This window comes from Peromyscus leucopus, chromosome 10 (assembly GCF_004664715.2).
Source record: "Peromyscus leucopus breed LL Stock chromosome 10, UCI_PerLeu_2.1, whole genome shotgun sequence".
NCBI lineage: Eukaryota > Metazoa > Chordata > Mammalia > Rodentia > Cricetidae > Peromyscus > Peromyscus leucopus.
In genome coordinates, this window is record NC_051071.1 from 2,792,684 (window position 1) to 2,815,334 (window position 22,651).

The 22,651-nt window shown below is 52.5% G+C and overlaps 1 protein-coding gene across 2 annotated transcripts; it reads right to left on the reverse strand.

Annotated features, from left to right (window-relative positions):
• Positions 1–1,782: 1,782 nt before the first annotated feature.
• Msx1 (msh homeobox 1) lies at positions 1,783–5,963 on the reverse strand. Of its 2 annotated transcripts, none has more exons than XM_028882361.2 (2): positions 5,262–5,963; positions 1,783–2,974 (listed from the first exon to the last, which is right to left on the reverse strand). In XM_028882361.2, the coding sequence occupies exons 1-2, from the start codon at positions 5,728–5,730 to the stop codon at positions 2,532–2,534; spliced, it is 912 nt and encodes a 303-aa protein (XP_028738194.1). In that variant the 5' UTR covers positions 5,731–5,963; the 3' UTR covers positions 1,783–2,531. The 2 variants fall into 2 exon arrangements, with proteins under 2 accessions (XP_028738194.1, XP_028738193.1); XM_028882360.2 differs by having other exon boundaries at positions 1,783–2,983.
• Positions 5,964–22,651: the final 16,688 nt, after the last annotated feature.

The window sequence follows — 22,651 nt, forward strand, 5'->3', positions numbered from 1 at the left end:
CGCCATTCCTCTATTCTGAGTGAGGGGAAAGGATTTTCTGCGCCAAGAACGAGCGGCGCGCGCTGGAAACGCAGGCTCCAGGGGAATCTTCTGCGCCCTGAGTGCCAAGCAGGTTAACACTTACCCAAATTCTAAAAGCTAGGATGATGAGGATACCAGGACCCCTTCCCCGGGCAAGAAAGCTGAGGTACAGCAAGAAAGCTGAGGTACAGCCTACAAAAAGGGCACCCAGGCACTGAGGCAGGATCCAACACGCAGCCACCTCGATCCACCGGGGACAGACTAAGTACCACTGTCTACCTAACCATCTCCACTGGCTTTCTAGGAAGGAACCTAGGAGATTCAACATGGGAGTCAGGACGTTTCGGGTTCAGTGGGTCTACTGAACTGTCCTAAACTGTCTCTAAACTGCATAATCTAAGTGACTGACAGCCAGAAGCAGAGGAACACCGTAGCTTCCAAGTGCCTCTAAAGGGCATGTGGGGTGGGAAGTCAACCTTGTAGGTGTAATTGTTCCATCATGACCCAGGTCCTGGATTTGGCTTCCAGAGGCCCAGAGACTCAAAGTCACTCCCCAAAGTCCTTCCATGACAAAGCTCCTTAAACTTGTCCTTCTTTTAGGGAGGAGGGTGTGACAAACAGCCAGAAACATAGAATCTTAAGTCCACCAACAGCAGGCTGGAGGACCCAAGGCCAAGGTCCCTCTGGAGTATCTTGGGGCCAGTGCAGAATCCTTCCAACTACCCCCCTCCCCAATCTTAGTCTCATGTAATTCCCTGGCCACCCTGAGCCAGAAGCAGTTGCTACGTTTCGATCATGGAGACATCTCCACATCTCCCTCAAGCCCAACCCCAGGTACTAGGGTTCTGGGTTCCCCCTCCTGACATCCCTGGACTCAGGTTGCCCAGGACTCTCCTGCATGGAGTTTGGATACTCAAGCTCCCACCAGAGGGAGACTGGTGGCCCGAACCACGTAGATTTGGTGAGACTTAAGGGGTGGTCACTACACCAGAGAAAGAGGTGGGGGGCAATAATAGGCTCCATTTCCCAAGGGGTCATTTTCTGTCTTTCCCATCCTTGCAGAATTTCCCTCAGAAAATTAAACTTGCACTTATATATTTCAAATATATTTTTCTTGGAAGCCAGAACTTGACTACATAAAGGGAAAACCCCGTTTAAGAGGGCAGGAGAGCAGGGCCCAGGTCCCCGGTAGCCTTGGGTTTTCTGTACTCTTCAGTATCCCTGGATATTTGTGCGTTGTAACAGAGGCTGGGGTAGCTGTGCAAAGCTCTTCAGGCAGCTCGAAATGAAACTCCACAGAGTGTGTCTGCCTGGTGGCTGTTTAGAGACCCCCCACCCCACCCCCTTCAGTAGGAAAAACAGGTTTGAGGGGCGCAGGAATTGTCTGGATTAGCTGTTGACAGACATCAAACCGTTTGGGCCAATTCACTTTGTTCTCATAGACAGTTTAAAAGGGGAGGAGGGAAAAAAAGAGTCGGTTATAGGTGGAAAAGAGCAAGTGTCGATTTCAGCTTAAAGTGAATTGGAAAATTGAGCCTAATTATCCTAGGTAATTGCTCCAATTCTCCATTTGACTGTGTTAATGCAAATCTCTCCTGTGTGCCCCACCCCACCCCGCAAAATGATTCCTGAACATCTTCCTGGCGCCTTTGAAAGCTGCTCATGTAAACCCGCCACCAAACTGGAAAGCAATTGTAAATGGGAAGAGAAAGAAGGACCAGTAAAACACACAACTAAATCCACAGACATCATATCTTGTAGCTTAAAATTAATTTATTTAACAAATATAGCTATAATATAAATGATAATAAAATTTCAAATATACAATATATTACATAGTACACACGATCCCTTCAAAAGGGATGTTCGAGAGCCGCGAAAATGTACTGTTAAATAGAAACAGATTTTGTTTTTCTTACTTTTTTTTTAGCCTGGTCCTGGGAAATTCTCTTCAACCTACCTTCGTAAAGCACCAGCACGCGCCCTGCCCCCTCAGAGCAATGCTTTGCGGCTAAAGCTCTTGGAGTTTGACTGTGGAAGGAGCTGGGCTCCTTGCTTTCTACAGGACCGTGTTCGTTCCCAAAGCACCAAACAGCAATTTCTCTGCGCAAGTCCTGCCTGGTTCCAGGACCGGAAGCAGCTGATGGAGTCATGGCCTCTAGTCCCTTTGGCCTCTAGTCTCCTTCAACCCCGGCTCTAATTCTGCCGGGGACCACGGATAAATCTCTTGGCCTCTGTGCCCTTAATTTCCACATCTATAACTCGCGGGTGTAAATCGAGATTCTCTCTCGAAGAATCCAACCCCTTCCGAAAGCCACTTCCCCCCCACCCCCAGATGGGATCAGACTTGGAGAACAGTGGGAAGGAACCGGAGGAATTGAAGCAGGGGGTTTTAAGAGAAGGGGCAGGCGGTGTTGGGCAGCGGAGCTTCCTAGGAAGGACTCCAGCTTCTAGAAGAAGTGGCTGGGGGCGGGGTAGTGGCACCACAGGGAGGCGATTCAGGACCCTACCTATGTCAGGTGGTACATGCTGTAACCTACGTGGGCCGTGTAGAGTCCCACGGGCGCCACGGGCAGCGCAGCGCGCTGGAAGGGACCAGAGGCACTGTAGAGCGAGGCGCCGGCGGCCGCGGCTACGGCGGCAGGGCCGCCGAGAGGGAAGGAGAGGCCGAAGGCGGCGGGCGGCAGCATGGGCTTCGCGGCCATCTTCAGCTTCTCCAGCTCGGCCTCCTGCAGTCTCTTGGCCTTGGCGCGGCGGTTCTGGAACCAGATCTTCACCTGCGTTTCGGTGAGGCTGAGCGAGCTGGAGAACTCGGCGCGCTCGGCGATGGACAGATACTGCTTCTGGCGGAACTTGCGCTCCAGAGCCAGCAGCTGCGCGGTGGTGAAGGGCGTCCTCGGCTTGCGGTTGGTCTTGTGCTTGCGTAGGGTGCAGGCCGGGGGACTCAGTCTTCCTAGGGGGCCGGGAGAGGAAAAAGGCAAGGAGTTAAGAGTGTACTACTAAGGGACAGAAACCGTTCCAGATTCTGATTTCTCCCAAGCACCTCTATGTTGGACCCTATGGAGCATTTGAAAAATATTTTCTCCATCTGTATGTAACCCAAGCCCCGTAGGGCGGAAGTTCTTGCCTTACTAAGATTCCAGGTGAAATCTAACCACGTTCAATGCTGGACCACAGTGGGGCACAGACAGTGCCAACCTATCTTAAAGTCAGGCCTTCCCCACCCGGGGCCTCTTCTGGGCTACAGCACAGAGAGAAGATGAATGCTAAGGGGGCCATAAAACATTCAGGGGCCCTAAGCCCAGCCCAGGGTCATCCTGGGTCTTATACTTGAGGCACACAGTTGCATTTGTGCCCACCAAAGGTACTGCATTGGTGCTAGCCATCGGCATAGAATGGAACTTGAAATTCCACGCTTTCTATCAAACAGCAAGCTTCCACGGGGCTCTAGGGCCAATCAAAAGAAGAGAGCCATCCAAGAGGTCACACCGTGACAATTCTAGAATATATACGAGGCTGTTTATCTAGACGTGCTGCCCTTTCAGATCCTCTCGGGTTTTCCCTACAGTCTCTCCTAACGCGGTGCCTGGGTTCTAGGACCACACCAAGCATAATGTGTGTGTGTGGGGGGGTTGTGATAGCTTTTCCAACATAGCTCAGTTTCAAGAGACGGGTGATGCCCACTTGTCTTTTTTTTTTTTTTTTTTTTTAGTTTTCCCAGTAAAGGTTAAATCTCAGCAGAGTGCTGCCACTGTGTGAAGGGCAGGCCCAGTTAGGGGACTGGGTTTCAATCCTCCATCACCCCTGCTATGCGGGACAACACTGTTGCAGGATAAAACAAGCCTCAACCAATCCCCTCCCACAACACTACACACACACACACACACACACACACACACACCACTTAGTGAGTGCCTTGACTTGGGGTCCTAGAGGCTGAAGTTCTAAACCAAATTCCTAAGTCTCCAGGAGGATGCTTTGCCTCTGCAGCAGCTTTTCCTTTAAGAAAGCGATTTGAAATTGAGGACATCTCACCATGCGGGTTTTGCCTAACTATGCACTTCTTGGCACTTAAAAAAAAAAAAAAAACAATAATAATAACCCTTTGGGCCCTCAGACCACTAGGATGTGAGTCAAACGAAATTTCCAGTTAACATCCCCCTTCTTCCCCAGCTCAGGCTACAGCGTGTCCGGAAAGAAGCTGGCCCCAGACTCGTTTTCCGCCAGGCCACTCGAAAGAAGGGAGGGTTCATAGGGAAATGTCACTTTGGTCAACAGCAATAGTCCAGCTCTGGGCCACCTTCGCCAACCATCAGGCCCCGGGGAGGGGCTGTCTTTTCAAAGACGTTTAATCCCCAGATAAAAATCGTTCCTCAGCATCATGCCATTGAATTTGCAATGCTATTATAGTGCGAAATAATCGGAGGAAACGAGGAAAACTTGGGAATTTCCCGTGCTCCTGAAATATCTTCGAGCGGGTTCGCTGGGGAAAGACGCCTGAGGGCCACGAGGATTTAGGACTATCCCGGAACACGCCACTGGCTGCTGGGTCGACTTTGAAGGCTAGGTCCAACATATTCGGGAGCTAGCAAAGCGATTAAGGGGGAGCTCCTTTTGGCTGTCTTGTTGCCCCGCCCCCCTCCACTTGTCCACGATTGTCCCCTCTTGCTAAATCATCCACCCGCCCAGAACACCAACTAACTGCTTAGAACTTGATGAGTGGGGGAGGACTTCTGCAGAGCTTCGGAACCCCGGAGAGGTTCTTTAAGGGAGAGAGGGGATTTACCGAAGTCTACTACCAGAAAGTGAAACTCCGCAGAGAGAGGATGTACTGGCCGCTGGGCCCATCTAAGTCGGGTGCAAAATAACTGGGTTTAGGGTCAGGTGGAGGATCAGGGAACCTTCGGCGTCCTAAGTACCGGAAGAATAAGAGGGTGTACGGACACCCGCGCGCTACAAATGAGCTGACACGCTCAGCGGCACTACGCCAGGGCCAGGAGCCCGCGAAAACGGACTAAGAGGTTTGCCCGCTCCAGGCCTCTAACTCTCTTCCTGGGTGAGAGTGGGAAGAGGCTCCAAGGGCCTCCTCCCCGCCAACGCAACCTCTGCACGGCCTCCAGGTACCCAGATGCAGGTACGCCGACGCCCGAGACAAGCCGGCGCCGGCGCGCGGCCTGGCGCCCTCGGGCCCCACACCCCCTCCTGGCCCCTTCGCTCTCCATCCTGGGCTGCCTACTTACTGGCTGGGGGCGGGGAGAAGCGGGGACTCTGCATCCACGGGGTCCGGTCTGGCTTCTCGGGGCTCTCGGCCTTCACCAGAGCATCTTCTGGCAGCTTGAGGAGTCCCCCGACTGAGAAATGGCCCAGAGGCCGCGGCGAGGAGGGCGCGTCCGGGGCGCCCAGCGACCCGGGCCGGGTGCCCAAGTGCTGCAACGAGCCACCCGCTGCCTGAGGCCCCTCGGAGGCCACCAGGACACTCTCCTTGGCCCCGGGCTTCCTGTGATCAGCCATGAGGGCCTCCACGCTGAAGGGCAGGAGCGAAGCGGGCACTTTGGGCTTGGCCCCCTCCTCATCTGTGCCCATGGCGGTCGCCGTGGCCGCAGCAGCGCTGGGGGCTTGGCCAGCGCCTCCCCCTGCAGGCTTGCCGAAGGCGGAGTCCTCCACTTTGACACCGAGCGGCAAAGAAGTCATAGCAGCAGCCGGGGCCATGCAGAGCCGGACCCCCACTCCAGCCGCAGCTCCGGCCAGCCCTGGAGCATGGGTTTCGGGCGGGCTGGGAGCGCGGCCGGATTCTGCGAGCTCCCGGGGCCCTGGCCCGGCCGGCCCTCTCGCGCGAGCCTCCTGCGGCTCCCCCAAAGGCCAGCTCCGGCGAGCTGGGCCTGGATCCCTACGCCGCGCAGGCCGAGTTCCCGGGCGCACTCGCCGGCTCCGGGTCCGCCGCTGCTCCCCTGAGAACTTGTTAATAAGGCAAGGCCAGCGCGGCAGCAACCAATCAGCGAGCGAGGGGGCGGGCCCGGAGAGAACCATTGGGCCGCGCTCCTGTCCCGAGGCGCGCCGGGCCTGGGGGCGCTCCGGGCAGGAGAGCACCGGGGGAGCCTTTCCGCCCGACTTCGCCCGGTGGGCATCTGTCCGACTGGGTCCCTTTAGAGGTGGATCCTACCGAGTTGCAGAGGGACTTTCCTTTATTACCACTTCTCTTCTGCCCTAGTCGTCCCCCACTGTTCCTTACCCGTTTCTTCCTTTTCCCTCCTGTTTTCTTTCCTCTACCATTTCTCTCACGGTCTGTTGCTATTTCTTTCTGACCCCCTTCCCTTTGCATCTCCCTCTTTCTACCACGAACTCCAGTTCCCTTACAAATTTTTTTTATAATTGTTTTGAATGGTCATAGTTATTTGTAACAGTAGAAAGGGATCGTATTAATTTATTTCTTTAAAAAAAAAATCCTACATGTCCTGTGTACTTCAAATCTTAAAAAGTTTTACCTCGGGGTAATAGTGAGCCTTTGTTTCTAACGGCTGAACAAAGTTTGTCAAAGGAAGCCTGGGCCTTGTTGGTTCTGTGGGGTGCAAGAGCATGTAACATGATCTGGGAAATGCGTTTAGTTTTCATACAAACATGTACCCTCTCTCCTGACTTTTCTCCAGAAAGTTACACCTCTACCAGAGAACTGCTGGTCAAAGGAGCCCCTGATCCCTTGGGTGGAGAATTGGAAACAACAACAACAACAAAACAAAACACCGATCTGGCCTCAACGTGACCTCAAGCAATGAGTCCTCAAAAACATAACAGTTTGCTAACGCTGGGGCTGTGTTGGAGCGTAGAGGCCCATTTGAAGAAGGGGCGGGAGAAAGAAAGCAGTTCCTGGAAGCGTAACTTTGGTGCGAGGCTTAAAAACTTTTGTTTGCTGAATTTCGAAGGAAACGTGGTTTTATTTTTGCTGATAAAAACAAAAAGAGGAAAGTTATGGGGAGGGGGGCGGCACAGAAGATCTATGTAAATTGGGTTCGGAGGGGAGAGGGTGCTTTTATGGCCTCTTATCCCAGGGCCCAGGCCCGCGGCTCCGGGGGAGTTGGAGGAGGTGATTGGCGGCTCACCGGGACTGGGCATTGATGACTGCCGGGCTCTAATCTCCAGGAAACACAAGGGGCTGCCGTGGCCATTTAGGGGTAATTATCCGAGCACGGAGGGATAGCGAATTCCCTGGCCTTTTAACTGGGCGCAATAAAAAGCTGTAGATTAGGGGCGACCAGATTAAGGAAAATGAATTACTTTATTACCCAGACGGCGTCCGGGGTCTGGAGGGAGGGGTCGGGCTGCGGCGAGATCGGAGCCTCACATCTGCCCACGGGGCCTGGAGAAATAGGAAGGCCTCGGGGCGGGTTCGGGAATACTCGCTTCTGTGAAATCTCCGGATTTCTTAGGCATCTGAGTCTGCTTGAGCAGGCACAGCGCAGGGTTTGGGACTCAAACTCACTTAGGCCCAGCTGGACGCCCGGTGTACTGGGTCCACTGAGGTTTGTTCCGTGTGCATGAGAAGCAGACGCCATGGCACCCTGTTTTAAAGCCTGGCAAACGAAAGCTGAGCAAGAGTGTAGGCCGAACCTCGAAGCCTAGAGGGGACGGCGAACTTCTGTAGTTGAAGAACAAACTAATTAAGCTGTTGCTAGATCAACTCATTCAGCAGAGTTAGCCGATTTTCACTCGGCGCTCCTGTTAAAAGCAGAAGCGGAAATAAATCCCCTAAGTGCTCCTTTTAGGCCAGCATTTTTAATACAAGAAGTGTTCGTTCGTCAAAAGGTAGGGGTTTTCAGTTGCTCCACCGCGGTCCCCAACTCAAAATGATTCTCTCCCAGGAAGAGATCAGAGGATCAATCCAATGTAGCTAAGACCTTTTCCCTGGAAAAATGCTCATCGACTAACACACCTTACACGCAGTTGTGTAGACACTATCGGGGACTCCAAATCGGCTCTGAGTCTGAAGTCCTGCTTTAGGGTCAAGGGGGTCTCGAACCCCAAGAATGGGGCCCCAGGATATTCCGGGGACTCCAACAGAACTCTTGGCGTGCGCGGCAGTCGGAGCCAAGAGGCCTAGCCTCAGGCTGGGGCGGGGGGCGGCCTGAGAAGGGCTGCATCGCTAATTGCGGGGATAAACAATCTGTCACGATCCCTCAGCGCGCCTAATAGGCAGACGAGGATGTTGTTTTTAGGCGCCAGCGGCGGCCGGATCAAAGGCTGCAGCCGGCGCAGGGGCCCTTGAAGTCGCGCCCCTGCCTCCAGGGAGCAAACTGCCTGCGCCCGCAGCCCTGAGCCCTACATTCGGCCCCTGGGCTTTTAGAGTAGGTCTCAAACCCCACTGTCTCATCTTTTTTGGATTCTGGGTGCGTTCGGGTCTGCAGTGGTCCGGCACACAAGGACTGGCGGGTTTGCAAACTTTACAAGGCTAGAAGAGTGCTTCTGCAGAGCGTAGGGCACCGGACTCAATGTCTGGTTGAACTAGCGCAGAACCCCTGCTGGGCTGCGAAGCAAAAGTGTACCCCCGAATCTGAGAAGGGAGTAGGAGAAACAAAATAAAAAACCTGTTCCCGAGAGTGTGACTTAGTCCCGAAGAAGGAAAGGCATGCGTTTGGGATCTATGAGAGCCGCAACCTCCGAGCTCATTTTTTTGTCCGGCCTTTGCGGATTTCCCGGCCTGTGGGTTCGGGCGAGCAGACAATCCGGCCCATGTCTGTTATCTCGCCACAGCGCTAACCAGAGGCGCTGCTGCCCAGGCGCGACCGTCTTAGGCAGCGGAGAAAACCGACCGTAATTCATGCCTGGCAAGGGCAGGGCTGGCCCGCGGCAGATAAAACTCCGAGACCGGCGCTCTGCTTGCAACCTCGCTGACTCTCGACTCTCCTCCCCTCCCCCTCGCTCGGCCTCCGCTCGTCTCCTGAACCCTAAAGCACTCATGCTTCCGAGAAAAAAAAAAATTGTCTTTGCGGGTTGAGAGAGATCCTAAAGACTAGTCCTGCGTTCAGTGTCTGCGCCGCTACAGTGATTGGTGGCGTTTACCCCGCAGCCCAAAATGCATGTTTTACAGGAGTGTAGGTCGGCTAAGGTATGGTTGCGATGTGGTTCCTAGATAGCTTCTTCCCGGTGGGCAGAAAATCAGCTTGTAGAGGGATTAAATTTTAAAGGCAGCTGTTACAACCTGAGTATCTTCCTCCAGCTAACCTGAGGGCTAGCCCTTCGCTACTGCGTTCGTTGTCGTCTCAATCCCACCCCCTTTTCCAGTGCATTTTGTGGCCTCTGCCCAGGAACCCCGCATGCATTTTTTAAAAATGTGCGGCTCAGTGGGATCCGCCAGCAATTAGGTAGCTCCAAACAGTCTTCTTTAATAGAATGGATGTGCTATGAAAACCGATTACCCGGAACGCTTTATTTTTGTGGGGATTCACCAATCACCAGGAGGGCAGCGAAGGGAGAGAGAAGAGGTATTTTGTCCCCGGGTGGGGGTGGGGTCTGATGGATGGACAGAAAGCCTCGTTCTGGGATCTGCTAACCTCCCGAGAGGCCCTCCCTTCCCTGCCTTCGCCAAGCCTCTGTCGCCTTCGAGTGAGGGGCTAGGAGTCACGTTTGAGAAATTGCCTGGGAATCACTCGTTCAGGGAAGATTTCAAAGCTTTCCAAGGACAAGCCCCAGAGTTTAGAACTAGAAAAATCTTCAGCTCCAGAAGTGCCGAGGTGACAGATGTAAAAATAAAAATGTTTCGGCTTCCCAAGGACCTTGTCCGAACTGATGCAGTCCTTAGCGCTCGAACTGGTGCTGCTTGAAGGAGCCCTTCCTGGAAGGTGGTTTTTTTTTTTTTTTTTTTCCTTCCTTTCTTGCGAACTCCTCAACTTCTTCGGAGGAAGGGCGCCTGTCCTGCGGATTCACCAGAGGAGCTGGCAGCTAGAGTCTGCGACTTCTTGCCCCTTCCCGCCCATCCCCCATTTGCTCTGGATCCCTTTCTCGGCCCCGCTTTCTTGTGTCTTTAAATTCGGGAGGGGTGAGGGGCCAGGATCCGCGGAAGAGGGAGCTCCCTCTTCAAATGGCGCAAATTAATGCGATCGGGACTTGAGGGCGCACTTGGGGAAGATGAAAGCGGAGGCCTGCCGGCTCCTACCAGGACTCTATAATTATAGATAATATATCTCATTTCAAAGCAATTAGACCAATCAGGCGTAACGAACCACTTTGCTGCCTACGAATAACAAAGGCGCACGGTTATTTAAGCCTAGAGATGTCAGGCAGACCCTGAGGCTCCAGGGGCCCGGACCAAGGTCCTCCACCCCAGCTCGGCCCACCGCGGTACGGGAAAGACTCCCCCGAATTCCCTTCTCTCTGCCCGCTGACTAAGCGCCTCTCTCGGCTCTTGCCCCTGGCCACGGGGGAACGGGTTGGAGCGGATGGGAGAAACCTGGTGTCAGACCTCTGGTCAGAAGTTTTGAAAACTTTAGCTGACTTAATCCCTTCTGCTCTGGGACTTGGGAAACAGACGCTCCCTGGCCGGAGCTGAAAAGGGAGAATCAGAGAGGAAAGGCGTCTAGCTAAGGGTCACACAGCTAGCTAGTGGTAGGATTGCTGGCAGCTCCGAACCACTCAAAACCCCGCCTTGCCTTTTTCATTACGAGGAACAGCCTCACTTGAACCCCTCCAAAACTGCGTTGATGTACTAGGAGTACCACCGACCGCGGTACTGGATAGATCCGCCCTGAGTCCCGCCCAGATGGGGAGGGAAGATCTTTCATCCTGGAATTACTAGCCTTTTCTCTCTCTCTCTCTCTCTCTCTCTCTCTCTCTCTCTCTCTCTCTCTCTCTCTCTCTCTCTCTCTCTCTCTCTCTCCTCTCTCTCTCTCTCTCTCTCTCTCTCTCTCTCTCTCTCTCCCCCCCCCCCCCCCCGGCCCGTGCTTCCCTCATAAGAAGTCCAGGAAGGACACTGTCGAAGTTCCTCAAGTATTTCTTAAATACCCATGTTCTTGGGTCTGTTTGAGAAGAAAACAGGCCTGGGTTACAGTTCCTATTTACTTTTTTTTTTTTTTTTTTCTTTCTGAGATTTGGTTTGTCAGCGTGAAAGTGGGCAGACAGGCGGGAAGAACAAGCAGGGAGCATCTCTGGTTCTTTGGAACCCCGACGAAAGACATCAGTGAGGGGGCTGGAGAGATGGCTGAGCATTTAAGAGACCTGACTGACCTTGCAAAGGACCCAGGGTTCGTTCCCAGCACCCACAGGGCAGCTCACAACCCTCAGTAACTCCAGTTCCAGGGAAATCCAACGCATTCATCTGCCCTTCTCAGGCACCAGACACACACAGTGCTGTTATACACATGCAAGCAAAACATTCACGTTAAAGATACCTAAAATGAACACATTAAAAATAAATATATTTTTTTTAATGCAGAGATCACTGGGAGGTGCTGGGAGCCAGACTTGAGAGAATTGAGCTGAGTGAATTAATTGGAAGGCAAGTGGAGCTGCTGAGGGGCTTAGAACTAGGCTAGAAGAGCCCTGGGAGGCTATGACACCCAGGTGTGGACCGTGGACAGTCACAGCAGGTAGGATACAAGCAAAGTATGTCTTCCTACTCTCTGCCTGGTGGGCTTCAGGGCTTTGATAGTCCTTCCTGGCTCTGCCTGGCTCTGAGAATCTGTCTCCAGGCCTCTGGGGGTCTCAGAGCTGGTAGTATGACCCCCTGTGGAGACCCAGGCTCCAAGTCTGGCTTCCTTTCTTATCTTCCTTGGCTGTTGGTTCCAACTTCTTTCTCGGTTGCTTTCTCTGAACCTCTTACATTCTGTCCTCACCCAGTGAGGACCCAGTCTGAGTTACACCCTCAAGTCCTTCAGAAACTAATTTGACTCCAGCTAGTTCTTTCAGGAGGAAGCTGGTGACTTCTGGAAGAACAGCAGGCATCCTCCTGGACAGGCAAAGAGTGCCCTTTCTTTGGATCTTCCATCCCTTTCTGCTCCCCGACTGGCTTCCAGCTAGTGGTTTTTCCAGACTCTGAACCTCCATTTCCACTAATGAATTATGGGCCACACATGTCCTTTCCTGTAGGGTCCTCCCGGAGACCCAAAAGGAAGGTCACAGGGGCCATGATAGGCCGGGAAGTTCCCTCTAGCAGGTGAGTTCATGGCCCTACTGTCTCAGAAGCCCTGGCTAAAAACTAGCTAGTGATTGTAGAATGTTTGGAAGGGGGCAAGGGTGACCAGGACTGACAGGCCGGCAGGCAGGGTGTCTTTTCAGGAGAGGTTGATGACTCATGCCCAGAAGAGGCACTAGTGCTGGGTTCTAGATTCTAGCTGTCCCCTCTGGGTCACTGCCCCCTGCTGACAGTTTCTATCCTCTTGTATCTTACCCTCCAGACCTCTGGGTCCAGGAAAAAAAAAAAAAAAAAAAAAACCCACCTCACAGGCACTGTGCATGGCTCTCCTGGGGCCTCTGCAACCCTTGGACCAAGTGAAGGGTTTTTCATACCTCCTCCAAGTCTTCCTGGGTCAACCAAAGGAGCCTGTGGCTGGAAGCCTCCGGATGCAGTAGACACTCTGGGTTCCATGAGCAGTTAGAAAATCAATGGCAAATGAATAGGGAAATTGGAGGGGCAGAAAACTGAGCCCAGTGGTCTGCAAGATCAGTGGGTAAGTCCCTTGTCCCACCCCTAGAAGGCCCTGTCTCCATGTGTTCCAGACCAGCACCACCCTGCCCCTCAACTTGAGGTAGCTCCGAGGAAAGGGTAATTTAGTTCCTGTCATCGCCAGAAGGTGGAAGTGCTTCGTGACTTTTGCTTTTCCCAGGTGAGCCCATCAGCCACCAAAGTGGTCTAGGTCAAGTGAAGAGAATGCATTCGGGGAGAGATGGGAATGCTCACTGGCCATCCTGCCCAGGCTTCTCTTCAGGTTGAGGCTTGGCTGGGCAGAGAGGGCTCACTAGAAATTTAATTCTGCTCCCATTTTCCATGGATAGTGAAACGCAGGCTCAAGCAACAATCATTTCCCCAGATCTCGGAGCCATAAAGTGGCAGAACCGGTTAAAATGTGGGTGTCTGACATACACGCGTGTGTACACACACACACACACACACACACACACACACACACACACACACACAATCCTGTGCTCGCCTCAACTGAGGAAAGTTCAAGAAATCTGGGCCACCGTATGTCTCTCTAACCCAGGTCATTCTGTGGTAAGCAGGAGGCAAGGAGGATTTCAGTGCAGACTGAAAGGTGGGCGGAACCCTGAAGCTCTGACCCTGGCAGATTCAGAGCGCCAGGGAGGCTGAGCAGCCGATGGAACTGGATTCTTTGAACTAAGGGTGGCAGGGATCTGCTTCCACCTTGCTTTCTTGTGTATTTCCACAGATGATTCCCTCAGAGGCCCACACCATTTTCCAAATGGGAAGCCGGGTGATCTTGGAGTTGAAGCAGGATTCCAGCCTCACAGCTGAACCAGCAACCAGAGTCCCCAGGTAGCTGCCCTCCACCAGTGGCGACTCAGTGGTTCCCCTGCCAGCTCTGCCTAGGCCCGTAGGTGGGTGGAGGGGGCCCTGGGAAGTTGCAACAGCCAGCAGCCACTGTTAAGGTGTTCTCGCCCAGCCCAAGCACTCTGTTTGGGAAAGAGAGGGGCAGATGGAACTTCTCTAGTCCGGCTGATCTTTGTGGCTCACAGACAAGGAGGACACCCGAGTCTCTGTAGAGCCCAGGTCCCAGAGCTTCAGATTCTGCCCCAAGGTCAACCTCCAAGCCATGAGCTCCAGATGGATGACCAGACTTCAGTAGCTCGGTTGCATCGGCATGATAGTCTTTTTCTCAGTGGCTGTATGAAGAAACCCACTTGGATAGCCAGGCAGGAGGGTCAGGAAGGAGCCCAAGGCCAGCTTGGGATACATGGCATTCTGTTTCAAAAACAACAAAACATGCAAACAAAACTAAGCAAAGAATAGCCACCACCATTGCCAATACTATCAACATGTTTTAACTGGTTCAGTTTCAATAGTGACTACTTTTATCCCTAGTTCACACACTGGGGAAAAAGTCAAATAGTTCATGTATCAATGGAACTTCAAAACAAAACACTTTTCAAGAAGTCTCTTAGCACTCCAGGGATTTTGAGTTCATCGCTGCAGGGGTGCACACCACAATGGAAGCACCCTTGTCCACACTGGCCAAGAAGCCTGGGGGGTCTGGTGTTATGGTAAAGGATGTTCTAGTCTATGTCAGGTGGCCAGCAACAGAACAACCCCTACCTCCCCACCCTAACCCCCCTTCCCCAGCATGCCTGAATAGATCCTGAGACCATTACAGACCTTGGTACCAGAGAGGTGTGAGTGGATGACTATCAAGAAACTGCAACCTTCATGTCACCTGGGCCCGTGAGCAACCCCCTGGCCCAGAACACTTACCATAGGCCAACTGCATTTGGATGGGAACCAGCCCATCTAAATGTCAATCAAATATTTATATTTTGTTTTGTATCCCCAGGCTGGCCTCAAACCCTAAATGCCTTATTCCCTTCAGTGGATGAATATGCGTACAGGATCATGTCAAGCCACATATCTGTCTCTCTGTGTGTGAAAACACACACACACACACACACACACACACACACACACACACACACACTCCTATGAGACAGGGTATCATGTATTCCAGGCTGGCCTTTAACTCACCATGTAGCTGAGGTGGTGAGACGTTGGAATTCTGATCCTCCTGCTTCCAAATCCCAAGTGCTGGGATTGCAGATGCATGGACACCACCATTCATGGTTTATGCACTGTGGAGATGGAACCCGGGACTTCCTGCATCCTAGGCGAGCACTCTTATCGACTGAGCTGCATCCCCAGTGTCCAAATATTCCTTTTTAAAAATTTTTAGATTTTTAAAAATTTTGATGTGTTTGAGTACTCTGCCTACATGTACGTCTGTGTACCATGTGTGTACCTGGTGTCAGAGGAGGTCAGATGAAACCATCAATACCCTGGCAGCGGAATTATGGATGGTTGTAAACAGCCATGTGGGTGCTGGGAATTGAACTTGAGTCTTCTGCAAGAACAAGAAGTGTTCTCTTGTTTGGTTGTTTGGGGTTTTGTTTGTTTGTTTGTTTGTTTGTTTTCAAGACAGGGTTTCTCTGTGTGGCTTTGGAACCTGTCCTGGAACTCGCTCAGTAAAACAGGCTGACCTCGAACTCACAGAGATCTGCCTGCCTCTGCCTCATGAGTGCTGAGATTAAAGGTGTGTGCCACCACTGCCCGGCCAAGAAGTGCTTTTAACCACTGATCCATCTCTCCAGCTCCCAGAAATATTTCTTTCCTTTTTCTTTGTGTTTTTTTTTTTTTTTTTTTTTTTTTTTTTTTTTTTTTTTTTTTTTTTTTTTTTGGACAGGGTCTCACTATATAGCTCTGGCTGTCCTGGAACTCACTATGTAGTTCAGGTTGGTCTTGAGCTCACAGAAATCTGGCTGCCTCTGCCTCCCAAGGGCTGAGATTAAAGGCGTGCGCCACTACACCAGGTCACAAATATTTCTTGAATGGCGTTTTGAAGAGAAAGCTGAAGCTATCCCTCCTAGGCTGCTTGCTCCTGTCTGTGAACTTGAATCTAGGTCAGCAAGAGAGAAGGGAGCCCCAGTGGTTAGACCTGCCCTTCTCACAGGCCCAGGAGCTGTCCCTGTCACACTGGTCACTAACTTCTGAAGTGCCCCTCAGGCCTTTTTCTCCATGTACCTAGAAACAGACCGTAGGGATTGGTGGATAAGCCAGAGAAGCCAGAACCTGGTGGGGCCGGGGCATTTCTAGGAGGGGGTTACTCTCACAGCAGCTCCCTCCCTGGTGTTCCCAAGTCAGCAAGAAGCAGGATCCAGCAGGGCCCCTCTCATTTGGGGGTACCACAGTCCCCTTTGTCTTCTCTGTCCTGCCAGGGCTACAGGAATACCCCACCTGACCAGGACACAGCCCATCCCTGCTGAGACTCCAATCTGATCAAACGGTGAGCTCCTGGCCACAGTCCAATTAAGTGAAAGTAGATCCAGCCTTATCGGGTTCAGGCGGTAGTCCCTGGGGTGGTCCTGAGGTGGCCCCAAAGGGTCCCTGTCTGTTTGATTTTCCTGCTCAGACACACTTGTTTAAACAGACCCCCAGGGTTTTCGGTAACCAGAGCCAGACCTGGAGTATGATTGCCAGGTAAGGGAGGTCCTCAGAGAGATGCTGGCTGGGGGGATGGGGTGGAGAGGGGGGCAGTGAGGGGAGAAAGGAAGGAAAGGAGGTCAGAGGAAGAGGAGAGTGAAGAAGCCACCTTCAGAATACAGAGGATTCCCTGGACTTTGTCAGTGGGTTCAAATCCTGGATCCGGCCCTTTGGGCTTGTGTCCTCTGAGAACGTTGCTGAGCTTTCCAGCTGTGGCCAGGGTCAAGCCCAGGGGACAAGCTGATGCTCGATGCAGGAAGGAGACCCCCAGTGCCCTCTGAGAGCATCACATGGGGCTGGCCAGGTACCTTTGTATCAACTGGGGCTGGGGAGGGCTCCGGGATCCAGGGAGGTTAACTGAGGTAAGATGGACATGTTTTCTCCCCACCTGCTGCTCCAAGCCAACCCATCTCTGAGACAGCACCTGTCTGGTGTGGTCAAGGGCAGAAGCCCACGTGCTTTTGGCCGTGTGTGCACAAAACCCTCCAAAACTGTTTCCTCATCTCCAGTCCTAACCTCTGTGACCCGCCCTCCCCCCTTCCCCCATTGCCACTATCACCCATGATTCTTCCTCCCCACCTTCCTCCCCACCTGATAGCATGGGGGGCTCCTCCCTGCTCTAAGATAACCCAGGGGCTGTTCCTCAGAAATCCCACTGCCTCAGAGAACCTCCAGTTTCCTCACTTCTTTTGAGGCCTCTGCTCTTCAGGGTTGCTTCTCCAAGAAGGCTTTCCTCATCTTCTAGATCACAGATGTCCACCCTAACAACCCCTCCTGCATCTGCTTTAGTTTCATGGATGCCACTGACATTGAATTATAGTTATTTATCACTTCCTTGGCGCTTCAACCCCTGGGGAGCTTCATTTATGAGGCAGTCTCCCCACTTAGCACAGAGCGCAGCACACAGTATTTGCTCAATAAAGCGCTTCCAATGCTCGAGTACATTCCCCGCACACAGTGACTTTAGCAATGTTGCCAATCTCTTTCTGTATGTGTTTTCTCTTCCCACAAGGCAGGGGTCACCTCACATCCTATCACTGTGAGGCGTGAACTAGAGAAGGCTTGGGAAGAGGTTTGTGTACGGCTGGTACCGAAGAAGCCTGTAGGACATGGTTTTGTTCCAAGAGGACGGCGGACCTTCCAGAAGGCTGGTTTTGAGGAGAGTGAGGTAGCCATAAAAGCCTCAGGTCTGAGTCTTTCTGGCACATCAAGGGATTTCATCCCAAATTCATTCCTGCCCCTCAGTGACCCTCCAAACTGACTAGACGTCCAGGTCTTCTTGGAGGTAAAAGGACAAAGGTCAAGGGAGTCACGTGGTTAGGGAACCCCTTTACATTCCTGCTTTTTATTTTGTTTTGTTTGGTTGGTTTGGGTTTTTTGAGACTGGGTTTCTCTGTGTAGCCCTGGCTGAAATGGAATTCACTCTGTAGACCAGGCTGGCCTTGAACTCATAGAGATCTGCCTGCCTCTGCCTCCTAAGTGCTGGGATTAAAAGTATGCACCGCCACTGCCTGGCCACATTCCTGTTCTAACTGGTCCTGTGGCTGCTTTGGCTGTGATTGACATCATTGGGCCCTACCCAGGTGCATTCTTTTGGGAGGGTGGCTTCATGACAGAGGCCATGGAGTTTCCCTCAGGAAGATGCTGGGCTAAGGCTCACACGGGAGGAGTAAGCCTGAGAGAGTGAGAACTAGGCTAGGCTGAGGGAGGGGGAACGGCAGAGGTGGGGGTCGGAGCAGAGGCAGAGAGCTGCGGAGGTTTGGGTGACAAGGGGCAGCATGGGAGTTGTGCCCTTGCGTCGCCACCTTAAATGGCAAATATGGAAGGCAGCCTTGGCCTGACATTCAGACTTCACTCCAATGTCAGGTCAGTAGTGAGGATGGGAGACAGATGCGATGGTGTCTCTGAGTCCAGAACCTCTTTATTTTCTGGACCATGTCTGGGATCCCTCATGATCCCACCCAGCTGAGGCGATGACAGGCCTGGGAGGCTGTAGTCCACGGAGAGGAGGGAAGGACAGTGTTAGCTTCCTGGAGCTCCTAGCTTCTCAGTCTCGGGGAACAAATGAAGAGAGATAGAAAGACTCTCTAAGGGCCATCGGAGCACCCTGGGTGTCCTAGCCATGTCCTAGCCAGGCCAGGCACACATGGAGTGTTGGTACCTTCATGGAGACCTCTACTTTCTACTGGACACAGGCCCTGGTGGTAGAATCAGGCCTCCCAGTGAGAACTGAAAGTCCGTGCTTGTAACTGTGCCATGGAATACATAATCCCATCAACTGTGGTGTGTTTCCCTGCCAGGCTACCGCTTACCCTTCATCTCCAATTCACTTCTAACGTTGGGGTGGCCCTCATGGTCCCCTGTCCAGGAGAAAATGAACTGGGCAACTTGCAGAAGGTGGTTCCATTCAACAAGGGAGTGTTACTGCAGAGTACCCTCAGCCTTGCCACAAGGGACTCTGAGTTGAAGCTGTGCATGCATGCATGCATGCATGCGTGCATGTGTATGAGTGTGTGTGTGTGTGTGTGTGTGTGTGTGTGTGTGTGTGTGTGTGTGTGTCTGGATGACATCTATGCACATGCCAGAGGACAGTCTTGGGTGTTGTTGCTATGGAACTGTCCTTCTATTTTTTGGAGATCCATTCTATCCCTGGCCTGGAGCTCACCATGCAGGCTAGGCTAGTGTGTGTGCCACCCCACTTGGCTTTTTCGCCCAGGTTCTGGGGATGGAACCCAGGGCCTTGTGCTTGTGTGGTAAACACTTTCCCAGCTCAGCCATCTCTCCTGCCCCGGAAGCTATACGGTTAGAGGCTTCTCTGACCCCTGGGACAACTCGGGCAGTTCCCCCACACTGGACAGTTTAAGGCAACAGACGTGGATCTTTTCGTAGTCCCAGAGGCCGACGATCTGAATCAAGCCTTGAGCAGGGCTGTGCTCTCTCTCTCTGAGACCCCGTGAACAACTGTTTTCCCTCCCCTGACCTTAGGGGTGGCCGCTGTCCCTGGAAACCTTTGCTTCTCAGCTGCACCACTCCCAGCCCTTGCCTGTTTCCATGGTGTCCTCTGTGACTGTGTCCAAGTTTCTTCTTGGAAGGACACCAGTTGTCCTCGATTAAGCATCCCTCTCCTCCATGGCCTCATCCTAAATGGCTTCCTTCTGAGGACCTCATTTCTAAAGAAGGGCACATCTTCCAGTAACAAGGGTTGGCATGCCTACTTATCCTTTTGGGGGGAACACAATTAGACCCACAACAGGCCACATGTGTGTCCTCTTGGCCTTTGTAGGGAGTTCTGTGGTGTAGCTGGTCACTCAGTCATGCTGCAGTCCCTGGCGGTGGCTTGGAATGGCCACTTCCTTCCACCAGGACTTCATCCAGTAGAGCATGTTTGCTGGCCCTGTGTGTTACGGAGGAGGAAGCTGACGTCTGTCAAGATTCTCCTGCAAAACTTGCATCTGAAACAGTAGTGGCTGTTGGAATTCCAAACCGAGCCCCATCGGTCCCTCCCCTCCTCTCCCCTCCCCTCAAAGGTCAGGGTGGCAGGCAGGATAAGCAGAGGTGGGGCAGGTGGGCCAGTCCAGGCCCTGCTGACTCATGGGAGTGTTAATGCCCCTGCAGCCTGTTGTTGCGGTTGCCAGGGAGCTGATTAAGATGTCACGGAAGATTATGATGTCAGGTGCAGGAGTCAAGCTCCAGGGGGGTGACTGCTAGGCTGGGAAGGTTACCCTGGCAACAGAGACAGGACATCCATGCTGAGTAGGGACATAGACTAGTAGGAGGGGCATGGGGTCCAGGGTGATTGTCTTGGGTACCAAGTCTGCCTTTCTGTTCCACAGCTGGGTGGGTGAGCTTGAGGGGAAAGTCTTCCCTTTTTGAATATCTTCTCTTTCTCCCCAAATGGGAGAACAATCCCATCCCTATGAGGCTTGAATGGGGTTGACAAAAAAGACCCCCAGCTTCACAAGAGTCTGCCAAGTCCCCAGGGATCCCTAGCCAGGCAGGAGCTCCCAAGCCGAGGCTCAGGCATGGGCAGACTTGCCCAGAGGTGGTGAAGGGGTGCCAACTCAGTCTCTGCCAGGTGCTGAGGCTGTCCAGAATGCAGGCTCACAGGGCCTCGCTGAGCCCTGCTGGCAGCTTTCTCTGTGCTGACATCAGGAGAGTGAGTGGCCCCCTCAGGCTTTCTGTTCCAGCCCCCACAGCAGCCCCCACTCACTGCCCAGTCACCTGTCGCCTCCAATCAACCCTGAGCCTTCTTTCCCCAGGTCCCTGGAGCCCAGCACACTGCCCAGTACAGCCTAATGGATAAGGAAACAAATGATATCTCAAATTTTCCCTCTTCCCTCCTCTACATGGCAATCCTTTCCCGGACCTCATTATATTCATTTCTATTTCCCCAGTTGTGACTTACATTCACCCACTAGCTCATCTGTATACTCACTAACCTACTCATCTACAATTCACCCATCTGTGTACCCACACCTCCATCATGTACTAGCCCTTCCTACCATCCATTCACCCATAACAGTATCTATTTGCCCATCCATCCTGCTACCCATCCTTCCATTTACCTTTTACTTTGTCTAATCACTCCCTCCCTATCCATCTACTTTTCTTCTTAACACCTACACACTCACCCATCCCACTACCTACCCATCTACCTAGGCCTCCATTCACCAATCTATTCACATACCCACCCATCTCTGCCTCCTGCCATTCATTCATTCATCAATCACTTCATCCACCTACCCATCATCTGCCCATCCATCACACAATTCACCCTTCACATTATCTAACTATCCTCTCCCATCTACTCCTCCATCCACCCATCAATCTATTAATCAGTTCTCCCAACCAAACATCCACCCATGCTTGCATGCATCAATCATTTCATCTACCCCCAATTCCTGAGTCTATGCATGCATGTATGTATGCATGCATCCATCCCTTCATCAGTTGCCTCACCCATTCACGATTCCAACTACCCACCTGCCAGTTCATGTGACCCTCCAACAAGAAGGCAGGAGATACTAGCTGGGAGTATGCCATCTGGGTGGCCCAAGGGGTTCACAGAGTCAAGTCAGAAGGGAACTCTGGCTCTGGGGGGAGGGTTCTCAGTCAATCTTGTAAGGCTGAGGGAAACCAAATGTCTGCACATATACAGGCACCTCAGCTCTATGGAGGAAGGAGGCCTGCAGAGAATGGAGAAAAGATACCATTTAGAGTTACAAAGGGCTCTGGAGCACAGACAATAAATGAAGAAGCACCCCACTCTTCCAGGGCCCCCAGCACACACTCCATCCTCTGCTGCAGCCTTACCTAGGTTCAGAGAGGCTAAGCTATTGCCTATGTCATGAGCAGGTAAGTGATGGAGCTCCAAAGCCAGCCAGCCCCTCCGGAAAGCTTACCAGACCCTTTCTTTGTGCCTTGAAATTTCCTATTCTCCTCCACACTCTGCACCTGCTGTCCACGCCTTGCTAGACTGGCCACTCCGGGTAGCAGGGACATGTCATTTTGACCCCGATTTTCCGCAGTTCCAGGAACATGGTGGACTCTCAGAGCATCTTTCCTGGGATGCTGGGGATGCACAGAGCCCTATGCTGAGCCAGTGGACTGTTCCTTGGTTCCCAACCTCCTTGCACCCCTTCCCCAAGCTGGCTGGTGGTTCTAGTCTCTGGGTGTACTGGCCATTGGACCCACACTCTCTGACCACTGCTGGCAGGGCTGGCATGCCTGCAACACCAGCTGATTCTCTGAGGGGACACACAGAGCACCAACAGATAATTGAACAGATTACGGGAGAGTGAAACCGCTGAACGTTGATTTACTGTGCGTCATCCCTGCTTCGGGGATTTTATTAGAAATTGAAGAATGGCTTCCTGACTTGAGGCTGTGTGTCACCTCCAACCGTCGCCAAAGCAGTGCTGGCTCCCAAGGTGTCTGCAGTCGCTGCTTATGAGTGCTCAGTGTGATGGGGACAGCGACAGCTATAGGACGAGGTCACTGCAGAGAATGAGCCCCCTCCTCCCTCTATGTGGGGAGATGCTGTGGGAACATGGTGGACGAGGGAGAGTCCTGCACATGGTGACTCACCTCATTATCAGATCTAGCTCAATCTTGCCCCTTATACCAGCCAGAGGTGATACCAGGATCCTGAGATGAAGGGCAAGCAGAGCATCCAAGTGTGTGAAGTGTCGTCTCACAGGGAGCCGGAGAGATGGCCCAGTGATTAAGGGCACTTGTTGCTCTTCCAGGAGACCCAGGTTCAGTTCCCAGCACTCACATGGTCACTCTCAACCATCTGTAAGGCCAGTTCCAGAGGACCTCTCTTCTGCCTCCGCAGACACCAAGCATACACACATGGTGAATATATATGCACACAGGCAAAACATGTATACATACAAAATAAAGAGAAATAATGAAAATATCTCACCGTACCAGAAA